This window comes from Hippoglossus hippoglossus, chromosome 14, assembly GCF_009819705.1.
Source record: "Hippoglossus hippoglossus isolate fHipHip1 chromosome 14, fHipHip1.pri, whole genome shotgun sequence".
Lineage (NCBI taxonomy): Eukaryota > Metazoa > Chordata > Actinopteri > Pleuronectiformes > Pleuronectidae > Hippoglossus > Hippoglossus hippoglossus.
The window spans coordinates 19808280-19829810 of record NC_047164.1 but is presented as its reverse complement, the minus strand read 5'-3'; the positions used below and the strand labels follow the sequence as shown (position 1 = coordinate 19829810).

The 21531-nt window shown below is 41.4% G+C and overlaps 1 protein-coding gene across 3 annotated transcripts in view; it reads right to left on the bottom strand.

Annotated features, from left to right (window-relative positions):
• Window positions 1-21531, bottom strand: part of LOC117774102 (vacuole membrane protein 1-like) — a 61086-nt gene that overhangs the window by 38622 nt on the left and 933 nt on the right. The window contains exons 2-6 of one of the 3 annotated variants that reach the window (XM_034606210.1): window positions 20375-20439; window positions 20098-20182; window positions 15591-15681; window positions 14230-14340; window positions 1470-1700 (exon numbers count right to left, since the gene is read on the bottom strand). In XM_034606210.1, coding sequence (XP_034462101.1) covers window positions 1470-1700; window positions 14230-14340; window positions 15591-15681; window positions 20098-20182; window positions 20375-20439 — 583 coding nt within the window. Of the gene's footprint in view, window positions 1-1469; window positions 1701-14229; window positions 14341-14648; window positions 14914-15590; window positions 15682-16997; window positions 17385-20097; window positions 20183-20374; window positions 20440-21531 lie in introns of those variants that run through there. The other 2 variants (XM_034606211.1, XM_034606212.1) reach the window with 2 other exon arrangements.

Here is a 21531-nt window from a genome sequence, read left to right as displayed (position 1 = left end):
ATGTGTCGGTGACCAGGTTCTCTTTTTCAGTGTTCAGTAGTTCTGCCTTTCTCATTATGAAAGAAAAGGTTAATGGAGAATAACAATGCACATACAAAGATACTGCACTAACAAATATGTTGATAATGGAATGTGACTGCCACTTCACTGTCTTTGTGTGAACTGCATGTGTGTAACAGTAGAACAAGCCATTGTCAGTGGTTTCACAGAAACTCTGTGTGAGTCAACAGAGCCCTGGTCTAAGCAGAACTAGACGCTTTGAGTTTTTTTTAAAGTTATAATAATACACATTATAATGTGTTACCTTTTTATTCTACTATAAAGTGGTAAAAATGTCAGTTGTAAGACTGTAGATCAAAAATATTTCATCTTTCTCTTCAGCCACAGGGCTGGTTAGAGGTGTGAAACCACTGACACTGCATAAGGGAAATTATGGTAAGGAGCAGGGGTTTTCCGAGCATCAATGAATATATTTTCACACACAGTGAAAATGCCAATTTGCATACATCCACTAGTAAAGGTTTAAGCTTTTTCTGGTGGAGATACATGCGTCAAACTCCAAAAAAACAAAGACAATAACTTTACCTCGACATCTTGAGAAAACAGCAGAGAATGACTATGGTCTAAAAACTGAGTCACTTTGTTAGAAATGGCCCAAAACAGATTCTGTGACGTTGTACGATATACGTGTGTGTGTGTGTGTGTGTGTGTGTGTGTGTGTGTGTGTGTGTGTGTGTGTGTGTGTGTGTGTGTGTGTGTGTGTGTGTGTGTGTGTGCATTGACACTTGTCCACAGTGGGGGTAGACACAGAGCCAGATCAGTGCCTGTGTACATATCTGAGCCAGCATGGTGGGACAGAACAACAATGCTAGGTTCTATGGGATCTGCGTCCAGTACTTTATCTAAATTCACACTAAGTCGGCAATATGCAAACTTGTTTGGAGGGAGATCTTTAAATCTTTGTATCAACATGTTAACACACAGAAAATATACAGGAGTTGTCAAGTTTTCACCTTTTCCACTGTTCTCTTACCACACTATAAATTGCTGGTTCAGTCAGAGTAAAAAGTTTGATTTGTGCACCTAATTTGGAGTCCTTGGCATATAAATGCCCTGCCCTTGGAAAAATGGGTCTCTAAAAGCCTTAAATTCTGGTAATTGTCATGTTTCTACCAGCCTCTGTCTAATGACAAAAACCCACTGGACATATTCAAGAAATGCATGGTGGTTATTCTATAAACAAGACTATATTTCTCAGCTCCCAAGATAATTGCATTTGGGAGATATGAGGGTTTCACCTGACAGCAACAATATTTCAAAGCACTCAGTCTGAACACTGCTCAAAGCTGTGGTGAATGTCCAAGGTCGTGGCGAACTGTGACCAACACTGAGCCATGAGAAAGCTTAGCTCTGTGCAGTTCGCTGTGCCGGTCAACAGAATGCACATTCAGTGTGTAACAGGCACTCACCCACATACAGGATTCCAGGCGGACTTTGGACATGATGGTCCAGAGAGAGACGCTTCCCTGGATGGCTGCTGACCCCACACCCGCAGAGGCCACACCCACCACCTCAGCATCAGAGCTTAGTTCTGGTGCTGCGTGCTGGGGACAGATGATTTGGTCTGGATATGGTGGCTCGGGGAAATCCACCGAACCACATTCATATGCTGCCAGGGTCACAGATGCTATGTGTGGTCCCTGAGAAAAAAAGAGAGAAAGGTGGAGGAGAGGCAGATAAAGAGAACAAGATAAAGAAGGGAAAGATAGTGGGGGTGACTACAACTGTGTTTTGAGTCAGAGGAAGAACCCTTCTTTATCTGCATGGCCACAAAGTGAGAGCAATGAGTCAAATAGTGAATGACAACACTAAGACAGTTTTATATGGGTCAGTGTCTTCTGTAGTTACTCCAGCAGTGGAGGAAGTCACTATAAATTAGCATTAAGAGTGAATCTTCATTCTGCTTTCCTTGCTCATATGATTAAGATGAAGCATTATGCAAAAGATTAACATACTATTTTAAAACTATTTAAGGAGAATCAAAGTGTTAACAGTCAAAGAGAGAAGAGCCCTTGGTGGGGAAAAAAGTGAGCACAGAAGCCATTTTGGTTTAAAAACACCCACGATGATGACAAAAAGAAATTCATCTTGAAAATTTTGAAGTTTTGAAATACCAGCATTGGCATTGATATCTTCTTTCTCTAATTGCAGCATTTTGTTAATGTGAAGCAATTCAACTTTCCATTGTTACCTCACAATAGGGTTTAGGGTTAGTTAGTTAGTTACGGTCAGTGTTGCAGCCAAATCCAATACAATTGAAGTGACTGGGGACTCCTTGGATGACACCACAGGAGCAGTGGACTTAAACACTTCACCCACCCCTACATTGGCATAGTGGCAAGTATATAATGAGAGAATTTTCATTTTTGGGTGAACTATCATTTTAAATAATCTTTCTAAACAGATTCTACATTTGAATATGCAGAATTTGCAGGTGAGGGACAGGATTTTGGGTCTGGAAACCTTCTGGTTTCTGTTTGTAGTTTGACCATTTGAGCAGGCTCTGGTTACCGGCAGGTAAACAGTCCGCATGGAGAGCAAAAAATGCATCAGCTATTGCCTTTTTCATTTATCTGCATTCATATGAAGATAGCTATGAACAAAAATTTGGCAAAATTTAATCTTGACCTAAAATACCAACAAAAAGTATCGATTTGAGTTTTGTGTGGAGAAACGTTGGACTCGTATGATAAGAGAAACTGTAAACAGTGTGCGAAGAACAGAAGATGGGAGTCACTGCAAGAAATATTGCCTGTTTTCCCCAGAAGCCAATTGGCTCCAAGATTGAGGGTTAAAAGTTAATTTAACACATCTGATTTGAAGAGTAATTTTATTTCTTGTTCAGGTCAAACCAAAGGCGGTGTACAACAAATACAACAGTCCATAAGGAAACTGTAAAATGAACTGTTATTCCTGCAGTGTCAGTTACTAAAGTTGTTATGAGAGGAACAAGGAAACGAAGTACAAATGGCTGTTGGTGATCTGCCCTGGCTCAGTATGAAAGTGAAGTTGATAACACGGCTAACATTGTTTGATAAGGTTTTCGGAAGTGTAGGAATAAGAGGTCATGTAACTTTGCAGTTCCTCTGTTACACACTGGGCAAAAGTCTGGATTGATCTGAAATGACAGCCATGTGTACTCAGTGTGTATTCCATGTGTTTACACTCATGCGTATGTGTGTAGGAAGGGTGCTCCCAGTGACGCACGGGGGCAGTTTGGCATTATGCAATGTAGCGCCAAAGCAATCTGGCAGGAGTGGGGTGGGGCTGAGACTTCCGGAGCTGTGTTGGACAAGGCAGGACAGGACAGGACAGGACAAGACGGGGGAGGGCAGGACAGACAGTAGCGTGTGAGGCAACAGGAAACAGCTACGCCTTCTCAGTGCACTCCCTTTAGATGACACCAGATTTGTTTCTACACACACGGTATTAGTAAGCAGTCATTGTAGTATTTACACTGATAATAAGACACTCCCAGCACTTGAAAATGACTGATGCTTCTTACAAATGCAAAATACAAATAGGAAAATCATCAGTGACCCAGAGAGAGACTCCCAGTACTGACCCAGTCAGGCTGAAGACTCCCCAGCCTCATATCCTCCCCACTGACTGTGCAATGAGATCATGCTGCCCTCAAGTCCACACACACACAACACACACACGACACACACACAAATAAAAACACACACATGCACCTAGACGTACTCCTCCAGCAGAATGTTTGAGTGGCCAAGAAAGACTATTCCTCTTGCTCACACTTTCCAGCTCTATCTCAGGTAATGTGTGTGTTTACCAAACACACACAGGCCGCCTGCCAACTGTTGTGAGTGTTGCGTGACTTGGGGTATCTGCTCTCTCCCTCTCCTTCGTGCTGTGTCATTGCTTCTCAACTTACACACAAAAGCCCAGTCCTCTCAAGTTGTACAGGTGAGTCACCATTAATCTGTAGCCCAGCCCACAGCATCCAGGTAACTGCCCAATGTGTCCTTTTGCTGGCTTGATGACACACACACACACACACACAAACACACACACCTTATCTCTGAGGAAAGACTAATCAGATGATGAGAAAAAGAAAAATGCAAAACATGGAGTGGAGGCAGTACTGTATTTTTTTCTCTCACACAGCATTGTTCCATCTCATACATTGGATACTAAAAAAAGTCATGGTGAGGGTTATATACTGAAATATCTACCTTATATTTAAATTCACATCAGCACTGACACAAATTTACTCTCTCTAACCCCATGGGCTCTGCAATGGAGGCAGCATTGTTGGCATTCCTGTGGCGACCTGCACAAACCAGTGCTTGGCCTTGCAAAACCAGTGGGATCCCCACTCGAGCATTTCCGCACACACACACTTTGAGGAGAAACACAGTTTGGATCTGGTAATAAAGTGCGTCTATAAGTGTGTTTCCATGCGTGTTGTCAGTGTATCATCACTACAGAGCAAATGCCAGCAAGAGTACATGGTCGAAACACTGCCAGACAACCATAGTAAGACATCCAGTGTGAGACGCTGAAAGGAATGATCCTTAAAATCATACGGTCTAGCTGGTTATCTAAAGCCCCATTCACCCTGGATTTTTTTTTTTTTATTTAGCATTACAGTACCTGTCCTGGTCGGTTATTTTAATCTCACCCTGAGCACTAATGTGGGTGATTTTTCACACCAAACCCAGCAATAATCACAGACTACTGTATTTAATCAAACTTATTGGTCCTCCTGTTAATTCAAACACATGTGGAGCTTCAGTACATCCTTGCATTCTAAAGTGAATCGAGTGGAAAGAACTGATCATCCTTCAACTCATTTTTCTACGGTACATTTTTGCTAATCTGACATGTGTACACCAACATATTTTTTAACAATACAACAACTGAAAAAAGTAAAGCCGCCATGAGAGCAAGAGTTAATCTAAGCCATGGGTAAAATACTGGTACGGTCTTCTGGTTGCTAAATGTTCATGTATATTACAAACCATGTCCTGTAATTTCAAAACTGTTGAATGATGAGTCACATTACCGTGGAACACCTACCAGCTGAATAGGGCTTTAGTCAATAGCCTCCTCTTAGCAATATAAGTGCAATTTATATACACTCTATACACACTAAGCAACTTATGAACATGGTCTTGTTAATATAGTGCACATGCACACTCGCATGTTATAATGTGGGTAACATGATACACAGTCCTGATGCTGTTGTGCCATTTTTCTTTTATAATTTTTGTTTGACAGGAAAGCTCCACAGGACATTTTCTCACTTCCACTGAAGCCAATAGGAGACTAAACAGAGTCAAGTTAACCCCCCCCCCACGCTGTTCTTTGTTGTCCCTATCGTAACGGGTCACATTTTGTAGTTCCTCAAGAAAACCAAAAAAGTCTACAAAGACAGAGGTGGAGTTACATTTGCTAATAGTGGGGGCCCCTCAAAATTATAGGGAGTTTGACATAATGATCGTAAACTGATCAATTTCTCTGAACATGTCGTACTTTGTTCTTTAAGCTCTATCTTGGACAAAGGCTTGACCACAAACATCGCAGTTGCTGAGGCACATGAGCGTGGAGGAGCTTCCTCTCAGTGCCACAGTGAGAACAAAGAGTGCATCAGTGTGTCCACTGGAGGAGGATGTGAAAGCTGGCAGGCCAATAGCTGCCGCTGTGAAGAGCCACTGACACACACTGTCAACCACCTTCTCTGGTGCACACGATCCAGCATCACGGTTAAAGTATTCTTGAAGTGTTTAACACTTGACATATGAACAATACTTTCTTGTGTGCGCGACCTTGTGTGTCACTGTGTAATTTGTGTTAGTTCAGCAGAAACACACTCACAGCATAATTTAAGGGTGTGAGCTCGATGATCCAAGCTGTAGCGCAGCTTGAGTGAGAGAGAGAGCGTGAGTGGCCTTATTACATTTTAAATGGTACAGTAACTACAGGTTAATTCTGTGAGCGGAAACAGATGCCAGGGAGTGACTGCACTCATGATGAAATTTGATCACGTATCACATGATCATGTGTCAAAAAAAAGCAGTACATTATAATTAGGAAGCAGTGGCACACGAGTCAGATTTAAACTGTAGCGGCCTGTAGTTATAAATAAGTAAATAAAGATTTTGTCCCTGAATGCCTTCCAAAACTAAATGTTGCATACTAGGTTGCAATTCAATTAAATCTAAGTGATTTTAATTTGAAGGGGAAATGATAAAATTCCTGTATTAGGCTTATTTTTTTAATGTGAGACCCAAGCTGAAGCAGCCCATAATCCACCAGTCATGCTGTGGACATCTCTTCTTAATTTATGTCGGCAAAGGTAGTAGTTTTCAAATCCCAAAACCAGACATTAATGGGTAACCATAAACTGACCAGTCCTCAGTGACCACGACCACAGGACGGTCCAGTCATTAACAGGTCGCTGTGGTTGTCAAGGGCCATTTAAACACATTAGACACGGTCCGGCTAGCATAACCTGTTGACCACTTCTTACAGTGGGAGACTGCTGGAGGCTAAACAGGACAAACATTAGAGGTTAGTTTGTTATGAAGAAGCCCCGGTCAGGATCTCCGAGGGAGGTAAGAGAAAGATGGACGGAGGCCAGTGATGGAGGGGTGGGGTGTTGAAAAGTGGGTGGTAAGCACACACACACACACACACACACACACACACACACACACACACACACACACACACACACACACACACACACACACACACACACACACAGATTTTGGAGGTTAGAGGGGATGGTCCCAGTGATTTATCCATGTGGTTGGGTTGTGCCATCTTGCCATATGTTCCCCTAGCAGACAGACACACTCACTCTGACCCCCCACTGAGCGATGGATCATACACTTCAAATGAACACTTTCATTTCCATCCAACCCTTTTGAAGCTGATATTAAACCTCACACTGATAAAAAGGGAAATTGAATGTAAATGTGTTGAGTTCATATTTAATTAACTTTACTGAGTGAGGAGGTTTAACATTTGAGAATTTCACAAATTCTCTTTAATAAATTATGTATTTCTATGACAGCTGGATAACTTTTTCACTGTAAAGCTTTGTTTGCTTCACCAGTTATCAAAATTAAATGTATTTGTTCATAAGCTGCATTTTTCCCCTTATAACCTCAAATTACTAGAAAATTGTATTTGTATGTGGCAAAAACATTTTTTTTGAATTAACTAAAATGTATTTAAAACCAAAATGTGCACCCTCTTCAATATAGTAACTAAATAATGTGAACAAAAGATAGATGCATTGTGTATCTAAAATAATGCTTAACAGATTCAAATGGGAAACCATAATTCATCCATAATTAAATTGTTATTAATTTAAATTTTCCTTTTTAAATTTTCTTGCGTATCAGAGTTAGAGCTGACACAGTTTGATAACTGATTGTTCAACCAAAAGTAAACTAACTCACAAATATTTAATAATCCTTAAATTATTCTAAAATATTTAAGAATCTGATAATTAACTGTCAAATACCTAAAAAATGTATTTAAGGTCATAATATTATTTTAAAAATTCTAGTACAAATGTTAAATGTTCTCTGGTTTCAGATTTTCAGTGGTGGAGATTTCTTATATATTAAAAAAAGAATTGGCAGATTAAACAAAAATAGAAATATGTTTGAAAATAAAAATAGTAAATAATGGAAATAATAGTCCTAATATCCCTCAAAAAAAGACATCTAAAACAATTAATTAAGATGATGCATCTCATATTCTGATTACACTATGGGTGAATTAAATAAAAGCACAATATGTGTTAATTCCTTCTGTGAGTGTGTTTCACTTTGCCAACTAAAACTACAACAGGGAAACATTATATTGCTCCAGTTGAAAGTCCACCTGGAGAAAAGGGACACTGATACAGGGAAACATCCACCTGAGGATGTGTGGTGGTGGGAGGGATCATTTTAAGCACTAGGTGACCTTTATAGAACAATTTCATAATAAAACTAGGCTTTAAAAAAAACAACTAACACCTGCAGTCTGCCAGCAGTGCTCTGGTTTGGTCTGGTCAGTTTTGGCTTTTTCTGGCAGGGTTGTTGGTTCCATTCAAGGCTGGCAACACGCTAGGCTGTCTTTGGTGCTGGATTTGCTTCCTGTGGGCTCTCAGTGTGTATTTGTGTGAGTGAGTATGTATGTGACTGGTTATTGTAGTTGGTATTAACAGGCGTCCTGGGGCCTCAAAGACACACACAGAAAGACGCATGCCTTGGATGGCTGAGGTGTGACAGTTAAGACTGAGAAGCCCTTATAAACATCACACACAAACACACAAACGCACAAAGCTCCCATTTACACAGCTCTCTGGTATTCGTCTTTGAAGGAGCTTGATGAAGATGAATAAGTCACAAGACGTAGCGGCAGATCCTTGTCTCCATCCTTATGAGGAAGAAAATGAATTACTTAAGATCATGAATGAAAGCAATTGTATGGCTTGTTTTTTGTCCTTTTTGCCAAAGGAAGTGAAAGCGCTTTTGTTAAATTTCACATTTGAACCAAAATTTGGATGATTCCCCTCACGATCAGCTGCAGCTCCATAACGGAGCAGTGTAAAAATTCTCAAACAAAATACACTATCGTTATAGTACGTGAGTTCAGTAGTAGCAGGATAAAATCCAAGTGATGCAGTTCTGACACACTATCTAGATGTAGTTAAAAATGAATGGCTTCAAATTGAATCCAAGACGTGTTGAAGTTAAAGTGAGAGATCCGTTACTGCCGGCCAGTAGTGAGTCAAGAGTCGCTTTTCAGCTTTTCAAAGAACTACTGAACTTGATCCTGATGAGTCACTCATGTTCCAGGTAACATATATTCAAAGTATCACTTTGTCCAACAAAAGAAAAGAACATTATGCTATGACGAGTCATGTTAGACACATGAACAGCGAAAATAGAAAATTCTGAATGAACGTCGACACTCAGAACAACTTCAAAACTTCCCACAGAGCCTTATCAACTCTGACTTCATGAACAAATCTAAACAAACACACAAAATAACTCTCATGGGTGGTGGAAATTTTAGGTCAGCTCATACAGACCAGCAGCGAGATGTGAGTCACAACTCAATCAAAGCAACCAAGTTTCTGTGAACATGAATGTGAAGGTGTCCAGTTTTTCAGCTGGGATTGTAGAAGTGATTGTCATTGTTTAAGCCACACAAAGGCCAGGTGATCATATGAGCAAATTTCCCTCACGCATATGTTCTTGTTAAACAGTGTGTGTGTGTGTGTGTGTGTGTGTGTGTGTGTGTATGTGTGTGTGTGTGTGTGTGTGTGTGTGTGTGTGGGTGTGTGTGTGTGTGGGTGGGGGGGGGGGGGGGGGTGTGTGGGTGTGTTTGTGGGCAGACAGCTCTTAACTGTATAACGGCATCTGAGCAGCACAACTTGAAGGACCTGAGCAGCATTGTGTGTGTGTGTGTGTGTGTGTGTGTGTGTGTGTGTGTGTGTGTGTGTGTGTGTGTGTGTGTGTGTGTGTGTGTGTGTGTGTGTGTGTGTGTGTGTGTGTGTGGAAGCCACACTCTCAGACCTGCTCAGCCCTTACTGCAATAGTTGGCACTAATTAAAGCTGTGCTCCTGGTAATTGCCAACAGCCAAAACTTAATTTCAGGGGGTTTGCTGGAGAAAATCTGTATATTCTACACAAACCTCTGCTGCAACCTATAATTTAGTCAATCCTAAAAGAAACTGGATATAGAAAACTACAGAATGTTCCTTTATTTAGATGAGCCACTGGTTTACTTTTCGAAAGACAAGGGAACTGTAAATCATGAGTCATAAACACGTTAGGAACATTTTTTTGGTATCCCATAGGATTGCTATTGTTTGCTCCCCGGTGGTTGCTGACATTTATGCTCTCAGAGGGACGCAACATGTTCACCTCGCACTCATAAAACAACTCAAAACCAAGAGGGAGAGAAAAAAGACTACCCCAGTTGCTATTATGTAAACAGCAACGTGCGCGGCTTCAATTATAATGACTTTAATTCTTTGTTGCTGTTGATTTAACGTTGAGCACAACAATTTTCATGCTGCCCATAATGACTTAATGGCAACAGCCATTACTGAAAGTAATTTAATGGTGGATGACTCAGATGAGCTCTCCTCTAAAATATTTACAGCATTCCCAAGCTTTCAAAGAGTCACACACAGTGCGAACCTCTTCTCATGTAAAAGAGGATTTATGGAGGTCTGCGACACGAGTTGTCACTGCAAAATAAACGCTTAAATACTTAAGTGGGGATGAAAGCCTGTCCCACTCCCAATTGGGATCTTCACTCATTATGGCGGATGCATGTGCAGGTGCAGGACTCTCAGCATGCGTACGTGACGTGTGCATGTTTGTCCCGATCCTCGCCTCTCGCCACAGCCTCCGCCGTAATGAGATCTCTCCAGTGTTCCTGCGTGATTTCATTGTGTTCATGGTCTGTATTGTAAGCACCCACCCACTACCTCCTCCCTCAGAGCAGCTGGATAAAATATACTTGATGCTGGGCCAAAAAGTCTGCTTTTTTTCTTCTCTACGCTTGAGTTGCGGGGTTTTATCTTTCTCCATTAACCGGTCCTGTCTGTGTACAATGATCTCCCGCAGTCTCAGCAGGATGCAAACACAGAGGAGACACAGGACAGCAATTGCCCATGACAGGGAACAGGAGCGCTGCCACTTCTGCTCTGGTTTCTTGACTGTGCGCATGTTCCTGGCTCTGCACTCCCCTCTACTGGTGTCTTTGACGTACTTTCATAATCTAGTTGATCGCACTGACTACTAAAGATATATGCTGTTAATATGTGGTAAGGTAGTTTTTTTTTACCAATACACCCATAAGCCGTGAACGATTGTCCTCAATTTCATAGAGGATAAATGGAAAAACTTGGCCAACTGGAAAAAAACAGTTGGCCAGATTCAGTGAGGTCAGCACTGTAAAAGCAGAGCAAGCAGACGTTTACTGTAACAAGACACATTGAAATAATACGTTGTAGTTTCGTTCAAGAAGTTAACTGCTAGAAAGAAGTCCGAAAAAGGACAGACACGTAATGACAGCTGGGAAGCTACATCATAGAGTCACATGTTGTGTCATGTGAAAATAGCACAACCGTGCACCTTTAAGGCTATAAGAGCCCTGCTGGTGTTCATGTTCCCCTAATCTTACAAAAGAGTGGGAATAACCAAGGAACTGCTGATGTAATGTATTTGTTTTAGTTATGATCTTGAAGAACTTAACGTCTTGTGGCATCTGTTCAGTTTCTCATTATTTTAACTGGAGAAAGACACTAAAATATTTAGAACGTCAAACAGTAGTTATGTAAAAGCCACATATCAGCTTTCAAGTTCATTTGTGTTTTCCAGAGCTTCATTTTCTAGACAGACAATATATTATGTAATTAAAACGAGAATTGGTCCCAATACAATGATCCAACACTGCTTGTCAAACATTGCAATGTTTCTTCCGGTTTATCCGACATTATAGGATCACTGGTACCATCTAGTGACTGTTAACAGTGATGACCTGGGTCAGCGATAACCTTAATGATAATTTATAAATCTATTGTTATTGACTTAAGTTTCAGTTTATTACAGACTGGCTGACAGCAAATTAAAGATTGGATTGTAATGTACAACAGTGGAGTATCTTTAGGACTGCTTAGTGTACTTGTTATCAATTAATCTATTATGTATTGTTGTTTCTTGCCATTACAAGTTCCAAGAAGTGATGATGTCTTTAAATGTTGTCCAACTAGCAGTGCAAAAGTCAAGGAGATTAAAGGCACAATGATATAAAAACAGAGAAAAGCGCAGATCCTCAAATTTGAAAAGCTGAAACCTGTTCTTTGTAAATTATGTGGTGAAAAAATGTCAATTAAAAATATTTTAATAAAATGTGCATCTTTGAAGGTAAGGCTAGAAGTAATGAGCCCAAGGTGACGTCTTTGAAGGTCCAACGCACATGCAGTCCAAAACCAACCAACAGTCCAACACACAAAGAGAGTCATAGATATCACAATATCATAGATGAGTGAGAAAAATAGGAAATATTCCACTTTAGGAACCAGAGGCTTGTTGCCAATTCTGCTTAAAAATAACTCAAATGATTAATGAATTATCTAAACTGTTGCTGTTAAATTGCTGCTGGTCAACTACATGATCAACGCAGCGATTGTTGTTTGATCTCAGTTACTCAGCTCCTCACGGTCAAGTGAAAAAGCATTAAGGTGTTGTACCAAACTTCAGACTGAATGAGAAGCTGTGCAGTAAAAGTTCACTGAGTCTCTCCCCTGAGCTGCTGTATATCTCTAGTGGTGCACTTGTATACCACTTACAGAATAATTGTGGTAGTGTTCTTTCCAAATGTTGACATGGGCGTAAATCAAAGTCAAGAGCTGGTAAACACCCAGGCCCACTTCACTACGCATCTCTAGCATATTATTAAGTCTTATGGAAAGGAGGAAAAACTGTGCCAGAATTCAAAGCTAAGAGTGTTAAGACTTTTAAATTTGTGGGGACATCTTAGCAAGTGTTCTGAACTTGTTTGACATAGTTATAATCACTGACCCAGTCCTAGTAGCTGAAAACAGGACAACATGTCTGCTGGCTCTCTACAGAGTTCACTTACCACAGAAATTCTTAAACTTTTACTGTCAGAAAACAGAAATATCTTGTCAGGACCCAGAAATCTACAGAATCACTTAGGAATCTCAATGGCTTCTTTAAACAGTGGCTCTACAGAAGAGAAGATATATCATTATAATTCTCTGAGGTCAGTTTTGTGCTTCTTGCTTGTGGTTCAGCCTCACAGTTATAAAGAGGAAACAGATACTAGATCAGACAGCACTCATGGTTCAAGCTCATACAAAATAACCACAACATCTTAAGGTTTGAATCTTGGCCAGAAGACTTTTGTTACATACCCCTCTGTCTTCTCAGCTTTCCTGTCTGTTTCTACAATAACTATGGCAGAAATTGCTATGTGCAAATGTTTCATGGTATATATTCCATTTCCATCATATAAGCAGTCAATTTAGTGGAAAAGTGTGATTTTAATAAGTTGCATATAAAATAAAAACAAAAATTGTATATAAACATCCAGCATACCCCAAAACATCAGCTATGGGAGGACTAAATAAAAAATATCTGCAGCAGTATCGGCTTTGAATACAACAACATCAGTCAAACTCTATAAAAAATGCACCACGGCAGCTCCAGCTAGGAGCACCAGGTTCTGTCATGAACCCGTTGACACCACAAGCTGCTATTGCAGCTACGCTCACTAGATGGTGACATCCTACTTTAAACCTTCCAGAGAAGTGAGCTGAGCCATAGAGTTAAAAAAAAAAAAACTCTCAAATTACATTTGGAGCAGCATGGTCTGGCTTTTAAAAACAGCAGAATGGAGGACACGCATTTCAAAGTTTCCAGTACAGCTCCACTGGGCAAGGGCACACAAGTGCGACAGTGGACTCCCTGATGACAGATGGACTCGGAGCAATGAAGACAAGCAGATGTTTGGAGACCATGATCTGATCAGCAGTGGAGACCCGACACCTCCCGACACTCAGAACTGAGCTAACAAACGGAGAGACGAAGAGACTTGAAAACAGACAGAAACACACAAACAGAAGGAAAGAGGGAGGGAGAATTTAAGGGGGAGGAAGAAGGGGGTATGTACGCAAGGGAAAGACATAAAAAGGAGAACGGGTGAGGGGAGGGAGTGTAAGAGAAAGTGAGAGTGAGCAACACAGTGGGGAGCAGGAGAGCGGGGTGAAAGGAAAGAGAAAGAACTCAGAAAGGGGGAGGGAGAGTGTTTTTATCCTCATGTGCACTCAGTCAGAGGGGTCAGTGAGTGCGATTGTTCCTGGACTGCCTGTCAAAACAGTGTGGCTACCACGGCGTCTATTCATCTCCATCCCACTCTGAAATGCATGCACATATGCATGTGCAAGTGCATGAGCCTCCGAAAGCTTTTAATAATGCTCTTATTAAAGCCTTAGCAACAATCCAGCAACAGAATCAACACAGCCTTTAGAGCTGCGTCACAGCACAACCACCATCATACACTGTGTTTGAATTTCAGCTCTGTCGTGAAATGAAATGAATAACTGCAGCATGGAGGTGGGAAACTTGTGGAGAAACACAAAAAATGTTGTCTTACCAGGTAAAGAAGGACGGTGTGCAGGCCAGTGCCAAGACCCACGGACGACAGGATGCCCAGGCTTACCCAGCAGGCGCACCACAGCGTCTTCCTCCCCATGTAACGCACATACTGCAGAGGCCAGAGAGAGGGACGGTCAACCACATGGCAGAGACACATGCACACAGTGTGAGGAAAACAAGAAGTGTTCTGATGGGGGGGGGGGGGGGGGCACACAGAGAGAGGAGGGGAGGGACAAAAACAGAGTGAGAGAAGGTACGAGAGTGAAAATGTGCAATACAGAGGGCACTTTAGAGGGTGAGAGAGGGCAAGTGAGTTGTAGCAAAAGAGAGGGAGGAGAAGAGAGTGAGAGAGACATTTGGAGACAGAGGTTGTTGTTGAGTTTGGAGGACAGAGCCGTAGGGTAGGAATGCTCTTACACAACTAGTAAAGTAAGGCAAGCCAAGAGCTCTCCTCTCTCCCTCTCTGTTCCTCTTCCTCCCCTTCATCCACCACTATCACTCCATCTATCACCCTATTTTTACACACCCTTCCTCAAGCTGAGGCAGGTTGTTTTCAGGAGGAAGCACATAGCGTGTAGATTTCGGGAAGAAGGGAGGAGACTGATGGGTAGAGGAGATCGACAAGTGGGGGAATGGGGTGAGCTCTGACCAAAGACTCCATTTCCCAGGAAACCTGGCAAAACAAAAACTGCACACACTGCACCTCTATTTACTGGCAGAACACAATTAAGTGCAATGCCTGCCGTGGGCGATTGTTACGTGTAGTTACTGAGAACTGATTACACAACATCCGAGTCTCTGCGTAAAACATAACAAAAAAAAGAAGGAGAAACGTTTTATGGTTATGGGTTTCAAAATACGACAGCTCATGACAGGAAAAACACAAGAAGGGGAAAAAACAGAGGTGACGGGTTCTAGATCTATATCACAAGTCTGCTGTGGTTTACACTCTAAGCTCTAGTAGTTTGCTATGTGGACTTAAGAACTCAGCAAATAAAAGTTAACGTTCTCGGAGGTTAATAATTAAGCAAATGTGATCTAGCGTGCTCACACACTTGCGAGAGATGACGTTCAGTTCCTGCAGTATGAATCTCAAACTGTAGGCCGAAATTGTGGGGCAACCTTTGGGCTCTTACATATACGTCCGGAGAATTGCAGGAGATTCTCCAGAGTGCAGAGCATGTCTGAAAGGGTCCATGATTTACTGTCCGGCGAATGATAGAGATTATGAAATTTCATGACATGCTACTACTGTACTCAGCCGAACAAGGTGGTGGACATGAGTTTAGGTGCCGAACCTTCACAGCACCTAAGTGTGGTCATAATATGCTATGAAAAACATTTACAGTATTCAGTCACCTTCTGGGGTGTCCCTTCAATACAGTAGGCGATGGAGGGGAGAGTCAGCCGGATCAGAAGGCCAAACACAGTCTGTCTTTGCTGCCAGAGCCTGGATGAAGGAGAGGAGGAGATGATCAATTTCAGTGTTAGGGCACAGAGGTGAACAGAAATTATAGTAAGGAGAAAGAAGGTGAATAATGACGATAAAGTGTGAGGGCAGACAAAAAATATAAGTAATCATTGAAACTCTGAGTAAGTATTGGCAAAAGTGAAGGGTGCTATGTTCATGTTTTCCTCTGGTGGAGAGAGACATCTGCTGGAAACTGAGCCACTACACCGACAGGAGCAGCACGATCACAGTTGAATTTCAGACATATGATCAATAGACTGCATATATACATCATATAACCCTTCATACTTCATCACTAAAGGTTCAGAGTTGGGTAGTTTTATTTTGAACATTAATATAGATAACAATATCAATGGATGCAAGTAAGAAAAAGGCACATGATCAAACTTGAACTTTAACAAGTATTCAAAATAAATAAATCATGTCCGAAAGTGGGGTTTATGCAGTGTGTGGTATTAAGAAAGAATAAATTCAGATTTCTGACAGGTCAATAACTTAAGGCCTAAAACTTTAACACTATAAAACATAATTGTCATTCTACAACAAATTAGCTTGTACTTACTTTAACACACACACACAGACTTTCAATATTTTCCCAGTTGATGGAAAGAATATTGTATATATAAGTATATTAGTACATAAGTATAATATATATATAAGTATATTATATATATATTATATTTTATTAATGAGTCCTGTCAAATGTAATATTCGCAAATATAAAGCTTGCCCTAACTTTAAGTGGAGCAATGATTTTGTGATATAACACGTTATGATGTTGGTTGTGAAACAAAGATTGGGTTATGTAGTGAAGTACTAGTAAAGTAAAGTAAATAGTAAAGTAAAAAGGGCCCAACTGGCGGCCTGTGTTGGAGTATCAGGATTTGATCAACTTTTATCAGGATGCAAGATTGTAACTTATGACGGTTTCAGTCTTAGTTTCTCTGTTACACCTTCCAGAAGAATACAAATACAAACTATTAGAAACACTGTAGTATTACTTGAATGTGTTTTCTGTCCTTAGCATCTCATATTTCACAATAACTATTTACTAAGTATTTTACTTTACAAGGCTGTGCAATACTGTAGCTTTTAGGGTTTGCCCACGACACTTTTAACATTATATAAAATATGAAATTCATTCACTAACTATGCGTGTATATAAAACCCTGTACTCATCACTTCGTTTCTAGCTAATTAAGCTAATCATTAGCCTACTTCCAACTTCAGCAACACCTGTGAGACAGTAGACCTCCTTCACCTCACAGTCATTATGGAGTACTGGTAGTTTTCACCTGCTCATCTGCTCCTTGTGTCTCTCCACAGTCTCTCAGCTGATTCTGTCTCTGCTGAAATCTCCTCCCACTGGAGAGCAGCTGACATTAGCCTCTTCCACACGGCTGTCTGTGGGTTAGCCAGCATGCTAGTTAGCTGAGGCTGGTCCACGTGACAGCCACTTAAGACACCATGGTGCTACTTGAGAAGCTGCGCGTTGTTCTGAAGCAAATATGGAGAAGAGCACTCACAGTGATTCTCACTATTCTATCGTCCGTCAGCATGTTGGCTCAATGATTCACCTGAAGTCCACACATAAGGTCAAAAATACTATTTGCATTAGTGTCACATGACAGAGAAGGCAAAGGGTATCTTGTTTTTAACAACTTTGAGCCAAACTATCTGTTTTTTACACTACTGCCATAATAATAATAATATTAAAAAAATATTATAATAATATGTGCATGTGTTTGTTCAATGTGTTCCACCATTAAAACAACAATGGTACATTTCAAGATATGTATACAAGACATCGTCTGCATCCTCCAACAGCCGTGTAAACCGCGTCGGGCCAAAGCAAAATGAGACACTCTGGTCTTTCTATTGCGTCACTAGCTTGTCCCGCCATTACAGCCATTGCCTAGCAACAAAGCTAAGAACGAAAATGTTCTTGAGTTGATTCAAATTGCTGAAAACATGATTTTGTACTGTTTTTCTGTTCAGTTGAGTACTTACGATTAAAAATAAATATTCCTGATGTTTTCGCTTTGAAAAACAGTTCGTCACTGAAGCGCAATGAACCATGGAAGATGTTGGGCCGGGAAGAATTCACCCGGAGCCTCCTTTGCTCGGGGCTGGTAGGACACATTTGTAGGAATTGGGACAGTCTAGTCACGCCGCTGTGACGCAATTGGTCTATAAATGCAGCCGACAGAGGATGCAGCCCCTAAATTGAGACACAGCTTGGATATGTTTGAGGTATTAACTTTCATGTATTAATTTTGGTTGTCTGAATGTTCAACCAACATTGTGTATTCAAGATACTACAGAAAAACAAGGGCCTCCTTTTCAGAATGTTACATCAATTTCTCATGATATCACTATGAACTATTATTTCAATCAGTGTGCCTAGTTTGTGGGGACACGGTCGCTGTGATGAAAAAGGTTAATCAAGGGGCATTGGTTAGTACACTAACATGCTAAACTTAACACAGCCAACACAACAAATATCACCTAGTCATTTTTGTGCATGTGATTACTGACAAATTTGAAATTGGGGAGGAATTGTTGTCTTCAGCACTACCAAAGGTTCCATGGTCCTGATCGGCTTCTTCTCTCTCTGCTTTCAAATCTTAACTCCGAAGAACTTAAGTTGTGGCAAGTGCAGCTGGAAAAGGGTTACAGTGTGCACTAGTAAAGGCAGACAAAGACATTTGAGTATCCTGGTGAGTGTTCAAAGGTCATTCAGCTATTTGGAGAGAGGTGTCATGACATGAAAAGTGTAGTTTTTAATGTGAAACCGGCTGATGTACTTACAACGGAAAATGATTGAGCTGCAAAACAATGTTCTCAAAGGTGCAGGAGCTACAACAACCTCCCTCTGCTCAAGTTCTACAAAACGCTTTTTTAACGTGACCCTCGCAAAGACTCAGTTCTGCGCAAGACGGACTGACCCAAACCTGGAAAACTCTCACACAACATCATCACTACCATTTGACATCGGCTAATAGAAGCAGTTCCAGCCATCACATTAGAGAAGTTCTGTGTTTACAATTTAGTATGACCCTTGAAGGATGTTTCTGAAAAATGATATGACCCTTTGCAAGAAAGAAAGGTTCCACAACTCTTTGTTAAGCAAACGTAACTGCAGCGTATTAGGGTTTAATGCAGTTACAAAATGTTGCCGGCGGTGACAGGACTTAGTCAGTGTGAGTGAAGTGTGCAAGAGCAGGAATGTCTCCACAGACACAAGATTTAAAACTGTTGTACACCGTGAAATTTAGAAAGATATACTTGGCAGTGATGGGTTTAACCAGCATTGTGTGAACTTGTTTTGCGAGGACCTGAAGTTTTTGACTAAAATGTATGTGAAAGTCCTGCTCTCCCATCTGAAGAAAAACAAGTGCAGAGCCACAGCCCTGAACAGTATGTTGCCCTGAGGACGCCTGTACACGTGCTATAAATTAAAAACCACTTCAAGATTCAGGATAAACGCCTTTGTGCGCTTGTAGCCGTAATGTGGCTGCATGCATCCCCCTGCAGCATTTACAACTGTGTTTTTAGTGTCGGGGAACAGCAGCTTTTCTCAGTCAAAACACTGCTCACGGTGCTTGCGGCTCACCACATCCTCTTGTAGTTTAGAAAATAAACACGTTGTCCTCACACTCTTAACCACAGAGGCCTCCCTGGGAGAACACACTGACCTTCTTTCGGGCTCTTGCTGTCAACAAAGATTATTAGGTGTGCAAAAGACATGTTGCGCAGTCTGATGCTGTTAAAGAACTGGGTGATGTTCAGTCCCCTCTAGGATGGAAAGTCACAACGGAAAAAGAGGAGAAGCAAATCCTGTGATTTATCTTCTGTGCAGCATTACAGGCTTCATTTGGTTTCTAACTGAAGACTCAACAATGACGCAGGAGGCCTTGATGGCACCGAGAGAGTCACCTCCCATCTGGGACAATGTGTGTGTGTTTTTGTGTGTCAATGAGGGAGAGTGTGTGGAGAGAGAAGTGCGACAACCATCTTATTCTCTTGTTGGCTGAAGAGCAACTATCACTATCACATCATGAATAACTAACATCACAAAAACACTGTTTAGCTGTTGTCAGCACTACAGCAGCCTCCGCCCATGAATATACTAAAATCATTATTTATATGCTGCTCTATTGAGTAGCATGACTAAACACGTGACAACCAAGTTTCATCTTTTGCTTTTTGCAGCTTGAATTCATGCAAAAGACGTACACACTGAATATCTAGAAAGAACTTTTTTTTCCAAAGTTCCTCAATTGAAGCTAGTACGTTTTTTACATTGTTACAAATCTCTAAATTCATCATTTGCAGCCAGCCAAATAGAGGAAACACCTCAAGTGTAGCTCAGCTCGCAACCTCTGGACTCACCTCTGTATCCACTCTGAGAGAGATGAGCAGTTCCAGGCTGAAGTATCAGTAGAGGTCTCTTCCATAGCACCAGGGTTTCCTGCTCCTCCTCGTCCCTCTGCTCTCTCTCATCCACAGGAGGCTCTGGGTCTAGCCACACATTGTGGGTATTGCATGGACACACAAATAATCATACACGGGATTGACCTAAGAAAAACATCATGAAAATACAACAAGAGCTTTCATGTCTTTTCAAAGATGCTGCTGATGTGCTTGTACGTTGGACGCCTGTTTTTACCTGTCAGCCTTCCATTTGGATGTTCCTTGACACCAACATGCCTCTGAGAGAGTTCGCTCTGCCGTCTCGTTCACCATGAAGGAGTACTGCTGAGAGTAGAGATGGTAATCGTTTAGTACACTTTAGCCAAATCCAAGACTGACGCGTTCCCAGACAACACATTCAACAACACACAGCAACCCCAAACACACTGAAACATGTCTGTGTACACTCCCACACGCCACCTGACCAGCCAGTGTTTTCCTGTTGCTTCGTCCTGCAGAGTACTGGGAACCCAATCAGGCCTGTACATGGCCTAATGAGGCCTAATTCAAGTAAATGTTTCTGTGTGCGCTCAATTATAAGTCTGCATCCCCTGGTGATCTGGAGACAATGGGTAAAAGAGCGCGCAGCAATTTCTAGCTTTTTGTTTCTTCATCACATTCACTCAAAGGAGACACATCTCTGAACTCATCTTCATACACAAGCCCACAAGAGCGTCTCACTACAGAGCCTCGGGCCTCCTAGGAATCTGTCAGTGAGCAGTGAGATGGGGACTCTGACAAGGAGGTATGCAGCTCACCATCTGGTGGAATTGTCAGTCACCCACACATACACACAGACACACAGACACACACACACACACACACACACACACACACACACACACACACACACACACACACACACATACACAAACACACACACACACACACACACACACACACACACACACACACACACACACACACACACACACACACACACACACACATGCTGGTTTAATCCCTCTATCCTGTGCCCTAGGTCTGGGCCTCTGGCTCCTGTTTCCGTGCATTCACACTTACATATCACAGCGAGCCGTGACGTCTCCTAAAAAAAATGTATACATTTCTTCTGAGGTTCTGAGAAACGCTTTGATTTCCCCACCCCCAATAACTTCAGATTTTTTCTGCAAAAGCAGTGACATTTCAAATATTTTAAAAATCTTTCTATAATGACAAGGAATAACAAAATCTATCCTATCCCTATGTAGGTGCAGCATGTTTCTGTGCTCAGTGTTATCCTGAAGGACAAACACACTTACACATTCTGAGCACTGAACAAGAAGGCTGCGAGTTCACTGCGGTCTGATTTGTCCAATTGAAGGTTGACAGAGATAAATACAAATCTTTAGC